This window comes from Meleagris gallopavo, chromosome 5, assembly GCF_000146605.3.
Source record: "Meleagris gallopavo isolate NT-WF06-2002-E0010 breed Aviagen turkey brand Nicholas breeding stock chromosome 5, Turkey_5.1, whole genome shotgun sequence".
Taxonomy (NCBI): Eukaryota; Metazoa; Chordata; class Aves; order Galliformes; family Phasianidae; genus Meleagris; species Meleagris gallopavo.
In genome coordinates, this window is record NC_015015.2 from 17,489,222 (window position 1) to 17,495,781 (window position 6,560).

The 6,560-nt window shown below is 41.8% G+C and overlaps 1 protein-coding gene across 1 annotated transcript in view; it reads right to left on the reverse strand.

Annotated features, from left to right (window-relative positions):
- Positions 1 to 2,136: 2,136 nt before the first annotated feature.
- Positions 2,137 to 6,560, reverse strand: part of LMO2 (LIM domain only 2) — a gene marked incomplete at its 5' end in the record, with an annotated part of 6,330 nt that continues 1,906 nt past the window's right edge. The window contains 2 exons of the mRNA XM_031553377.1: positions 2,137 to 3,154; positions 5,676 to 5,891. Of these exons, the coding sequence (XP_031409237.1) occupies positions 2,935 to 3,154; positions 5,676 to 5,891 (436 nt within the window). The remainder of the gene's footprint in view (positions 3,155 to 5,675; positions 5,892 to 6,560) is intronic.

Here is a 6,560-nt window from a genome sequence, read left to right on the forward strand (position 1 = left end):
GGAATAAATGTCTAAAGTCTGCTCTGTAATGATCTCAGTTGCTCCTGACCATATCAATGCCATCTTTACATCAATGTAATTCTGCCATCAGTTATTCCAATGTCACTTCTACTACCGTGCAGCTGAGGTCAGAGGGTTCAAAACCTCTTTGCAGCAGTTCTGAAAAGTCAGAATCACTGCCCACTTTGCCAAAGTGCCTGGCAGTGTTAGGACCACTGGCAGAATGCTGCCCAGCCTCTGAAGTACGCTCCACGTGTTGGGGTAGACTTCATCCTCCCTGGTGTAACACATTCCGTTTGATATCTATCTCAGTATGACACTAGCATGGGGCTGCAGGGAGAGCAGCTTTATAGCTGATTGCTGTCATCTGTATCTTTTTTTTTTTTGCCATGAACTCGTAGATGTTAATGAAGCTGTAAGCACCCCTTTCCCCTCTTGTACTGCGTTGCTGTCAGGGTTTACTCTTTCAGGAAAAGGAGAAGTGTGAAAAAAGAGATCCCTGAGAGATACATTACAATAGGGCATGATGACCTGGAAAGCTTTAAAGGCATCTGCAATGAAGCTATTTTTATGAACTTGTCTAGCAATGCAGTGCTCACTGTGTGCTCCCGTGCACAGACCCGAAGAATGTCTGTGCACCTGCAGCTTGCCTTAGCATTATGAATATGCTCAGTAAGTGGTGCAAACTAACAGGGATACTGTGACAGCGTTTTTGCAGTAAGCCAGTGGGGATGATGAAGGTGATAGCCGGATTTTCCTTGTTCCGGGAACATAGCTTCATAGCTTTCTTGCCTGTGCTGGCAAGGATGCGTATTAGGCGAAGAGCTGTAATTATAACAGCTGTCAGTGGCCTCCAGAGGTCAGCATATCACTTGAGAAGAACTAAATCACGGAGGACTCAAACGGCCCTTTCTCATTTCAAGCATGAGATCATGGCTCCTGTATAGTTTTCAACTTCAGTTGTAGTAAGATTTAAGGCTTTTTGTCCCCAGTTCTGCCTGTGATAACAAAAGGAAGGAAAAAAAATAGCCCTCAGGATACCCACAGTAAAATGCAAAATGTTGCCACTAATTAGCACCACTAGAAAAATGAGAACTACAAAAATGTCCCTTAGGTGACAATCTTATTTAAATGAATGGGACAAATAGATATCTATGTGTTTAGGTGCTACTGCTTACGTGCTGCTACTGATGGGATGAAAGGACATACCAGCTGTGTTCTGAGTTGATTGTTAGACTTGTTCCACTGTGCTATAAGCTCTATTTTTAATATGTTTGAACAGAATTAACAGCCCTTGTGACACTCTGAAAAGGATAGAGCGGAACCAGAAAACATGTAGACATGTGAAGAGGATCAGAAGTGTGAAATAGCTTTCACACAAGAAAGAACTTAGACTATTCATCCCAAAATGATACAAGTTGGAGGGTTTGTGATATGTCTATAGAGACAAGCATAGTGCAAAAAATAATGATGAGAAATGACATTCATCCTCTCTTCCAGTATGCTGGACACCCAACTAAGTCATCAAATAACAGCTTTTGAAAGATACATAGCACAGAATTAAATTGAGAAATCGGTTGCTTTTGGACTAAAGGAGGCCAAAACTTCAAAAGCCAGAAAGAGACCAGGTAAACTCATAGAGAATGGGTCTGAGTTGGCGTTAAGCACTGGGGCCTGAGGGCAAAGATCAGAGCTTTTAGGGCTTTGAACAGAAATCTTTCTAAACATTCGTAAATTTTGATTGGCTCAAGTTATATTAGACTGGTTTCAATGATCTAGAGCAAAATCAGGACCTAATCCTACATGACCTCCTCTGAGATCAGGCAGCTTATTCTTATGTTGCAAAGTAACACCCAAATGTATTTCATGGCATCAGCCAGCCCCAAAACATCCTTACAGGCACCGAAGGGTCCATGGCACACAATATTACCCCATTGGTCCTTAGTATGAAGAACTCCATAAAGCTTCTTGAGGCTGACTGGTGTTTTCCTGCTGCTGCTTTGAAACACAACCTTAAGTGAATCCAGCAAGAATCAGCTGTAGTCCAAGTGCAGAAATCTCGCTACAGAAAATAAAATAAATGATGCAGACAAAATATTCCATCTGATTTCCAAGAAAGAAATAGTAACACTCAAATCTTCTGTCATTTTTATTAAAGCTGCAGAGTCTTACTACACACAACAAATATTTTATCGATATAATCTAAGTTAATAAAATAGCTGAACAACTCTTTAGATTTATATTTGTATAGAAATGATCTATGGAACATCTCATCTTGAAACAGCAGTGCCTGAAAACAACTATTCAGCAGGACTTTTTTGAAGAACAGTTTGGGACTGGAGGATGCACTCTTCATTCTCACAAAAAAAACCCACCCCAAACCAACAAAAATCCATGCAAAAATAACCCCCACCCTTTACTCCCTTTCTCTCCTAATCCAAAACATACTGCCTTATCAAATGACCACATAAGGGACTGGCCCTTTTTTTCCAGTATTCCTCTTCATGTCTACTTTAGGAGCAGTTGTCTAAACCGAGTAACTAAAGCAAGTTGAAAAGAAAAATCAATTGCACAATCCTAGTCTGCAGGTGACAAAGTCAAAACATCTCTTTACATAAGTCACTACTGTTTTTCCATTTATGAGCATTCATTATCACACTGTGTTTGCTCCTCAGCTCTTGCCTATCTGGCTGATGTCAGTTATTGTCGATATGCCTTTGTTAGCAGGTCAGTCTATCTACTATTGCTTCAGACTCCCTTCTTCATTTATATGTAGTTTAGATTCTACGTAGCACTGCCTGAAAAGGGCCTACTCTGTGGTATTTCCCCCCCATTTTAGACAAAGCACATAGCTCAGGTGGTTATCTCCTCTCTGCAGCTACGTGTCTGCGTCACCTGTGAGATGTCTTTTATAGATCATGAGCCATCTCTTTGCTATATCATTCCATTTATCTTAGTCCACTCGTAGATGTCCTGTTCACATACTATGTCCGAGTTGATGAGGAGGTATCTGTCCCCAACACAGAAGTGTTTCTGGCAGGCTGCACATTTGAAGCATTCAAGGTGATACACTTTGTCCTTCACCCTCATGGTCATCTCATAAGCCCGGATCCGTTTGTCACAGGAGGCACAGAGGCCGTCTTGGCCAAAGAGCCTAAAACAAAAACAGCAGAGAAGTCATTAGAGTTCCTTTGCTGGAGAGGTGGGGAAAAAAAGTAGTCAAAACAGGAACCCAACATCAGTGCATTGCCTCATTAGTCATACTATTGTCAAGATACATAAAGGTCATACGGAAAGCTGCTGAGCAGAACTCAAACCTTTAAAATACCAAAAACAGAGGAAGAAAGTCCAAGGTCTTCACTTATTTCTAAGGTAATTGACTTCTGTGATCAATGATGTTATCCTGAAACATTGAGCAGCTTCAAGCAGAGTAAAGGTTCACCAGATCGTAGATAAAGTTGTGTGATGCTAATACTTCCTCTTATACCATCAACAGAAATTACCTTCCAGTTGATAAATCTTGCCTATCTTCAGCTGTTGCTATTGTGGTTCACAGGAAGAAGTTGCCACATTATGACATATCTATGATTTAATATTCTGTCTGCATTCATTGCTTCCACGTTTGAGATTCTTTCAAACTCAAATATTTCTGTATTTGTGAAATCACTCCTGCTGGGTTTCAGGATACATGCTAAGACCTTCCAGGAACTCTGCTGTCCCAGAAAATTCTATGTTCTCTGGACTGCTCTTTTTGAAAGCAGATTGAGATTCCCTGCTGAAATCAGTATGCTGTTTTCTATTAAAAGGAGCCCCCAGCAAATGCACCATGTATGTCCCCCCCCTCACAGCATTTGCCAGCATTCTTGGCTGAAGCAGAGCAACATACTCAGCCATGTGTGATGACAAAATGAACAGCAGCATTTCACACAGTCTGCTGGTTACAGTTTGTAAGACATATTATTAATAAATAAGGGACATATATAGAGTATGCATGTATATAAAATCATAGAATCATTTAGGTTGGAGAAGACCACCAAGATTATCATGTATAGTCCTAGAAGGAGGGAGAAATCCTATTACTTGTGTATAGAATACACTCATTGACTTTGAATTCTATGTTTCCATACTAATTTCAGAAAGATTTTGTCCACCTTTACACTTCAGTGCCTGCTTCATGTATCCTGAACTGGAAATGGAACAACTATTATAGAGAGCTCATTAAGGGCAGAAGACATATTTCTTTAGTCTACCAGGAGATGTCAGTGTCTACTTCTGCCCAACTAAAGTAATAAGGTTTCCAAATGTTGCAAGATGTCTCATTAATAATGGAAGATATCATGTTATATTATTAAATAAACAAAAACCTTCCATCTCATGGCAAGAAAATACATTACTGCTCTGACATATTTTGTCTTGCTTCCCTTTTAAAACAAAAAGTATCTGGGAAGCGTAGGTAACACTGCTTCATTGCTGGAACATGATATCTGCTGAGCATTTATAAGTGGTCCCATTTCTGCCAAGAGAAATTCCCATCAGTAAGTTCTGGAACACAATCACTAGGAGCTCCTCTGAGATGCTGCTTTAATTTTTGTAGACTTCAGTAAGGTAGCTGAAAATATATGCAACGTCTTAAGCCTGTTGCACAAGCTTCCTGCAACATTAGGGATCCACTGGAACAAATGGGATACAGCCAGCACGGCTAAGGTCAAAACACTTCTCTATAACTGAGAACATAGAGATCCTTTATTAAGAATGCTTTGTGAAATATATTATTCCCAGTTTAATCCTCATACTTAAAAATTATGGCAAATCAGATAGAAGATAGATGTTGCTGAAAACTCCACTGGGTCCAGCTTAACAGGACCAAACTTCCCAGTACTGGCTGCAGATCCACACTACACATCCAGCACACGATGTTTTTCTGCTTGAAGTGCTCCTGATAAGTTACCAGTGATGCAGAAAAAGACATGGATTGATCCATGTACAAAAGGCTGTCACTTCAAAACCAAACGAGTACAGCAGTCTCACTGCTTGGTGGAATCAAGCGTCTCTTATAGGGTTGACATTACCACATCAGGAAAATGAATTAAATTCAGTTACCTTGGATACCATGTTCTTAAATGAGAGAACGAAATGATCTTTCATCAGTAGCCAATCTCAGCACCTGCTTTTATATAACTTTCAGCTCCAAAGCAATGCCTGGAGTGGCACGGAACTGCTTAAAGCCATTCTGGGGAGCTGGCTTGCAGTCAGCTTGGGTGGGGAGGTCATCCTGAAATTTTTCACTGCTTCCCAATTTCTGCTTGACAGTACCCCATGCTGACATGGCTCAGTCAGCATCCAGCTATCTGGGGAGCAGCAGCACTGAGCAAACCCCATTACTCTTAAACTCTACATCTAAGATTAGCCAAAATGAATTACGCATGATCCTTTGTTCCCTAGTACCTTAAATTGATAGGCAAGAAGGGGAAGTGAGTAGAATAAGTTGCCCAGAGAGGCGGTGGATGCGCCATCCCCGGAGACACCCAAGGTCAGGCCGGACGGGGCTGTGAGCACCTGATCTAGCGTAGGCGTCCCTGCTCATCGCAGGGCAGGTGGACCAGATGGCATTTGAGGTCCCTTCCAACTCACACGATCCCACGATTCTATGAGAAGCGGGCTGGGAGGCCGCATACCTGAGATAGTCCCTCCGGCAGAGCTTCCTGCCCAGCTTGTAGTACAGCCGCCGCCCCACTTCTCCCAGCCGGCACCCGCACAGGTCGCAGCTGAGGCAGTCCTCGTGCCAGTACTGGTCGATGGCCTTCAGGAAATAGCGGTCCCCGATGTTCTGCTGGCAGCCCCCGCATGTCAGCAGCGAGGGGGGAATCTGCAGCACCTCGTCCACCGGCTCCCTGAGAACAAAAGGGGCGTTGGAGAAGGGAAACACGTTGCCATCATGAGAAGGAGGAAAACCAAAACTAAACACAGTGACAGATGGGTTGGGTGAGAACACAGAGCACACCCTCATTTTTTCTCCCAGTGGAATGAACAATTTATCCCCTTCTAACACGAGAGGGAGCGAGCAGGACTTCACTCTTCTTGCGCTTTAAGGAGATTGGGATAACTTAAAGTATAAGAAGCTAATAAAAGTAACCAAATATTTGCTAACTTGTTTTATGTTTTTCTTCAAAGAATAACATAGAAACACAAAGATCTCTTTATCACCCAGGAGTATTCATTACCGTAAATACACCTACAATCTTAATAGAGCATTCCTGCCAGTGTAGATACTTCCTTTTTTTCTGCTGGACAAACACAAATTGCTCATCATGGGGCTCAATCCACACAGTTCTTAAAAATACACATATTCCAAACAACACGATTTTCACGTGATAGAAAACTGCACTTTTTCAGACACTTATTCCAAAAAGGTGCCTGGATTCACTACGTAAAACACTAGTTATGTCCATGCGGGCAGACAAATACTAACAACCATAGTTCTACTTGTTCTGACTCTATTCTGTTTTCCAGTAAATCCGTTTCACCCACAACACATAGCCAGGCTTTAGTTTCCATTAAAA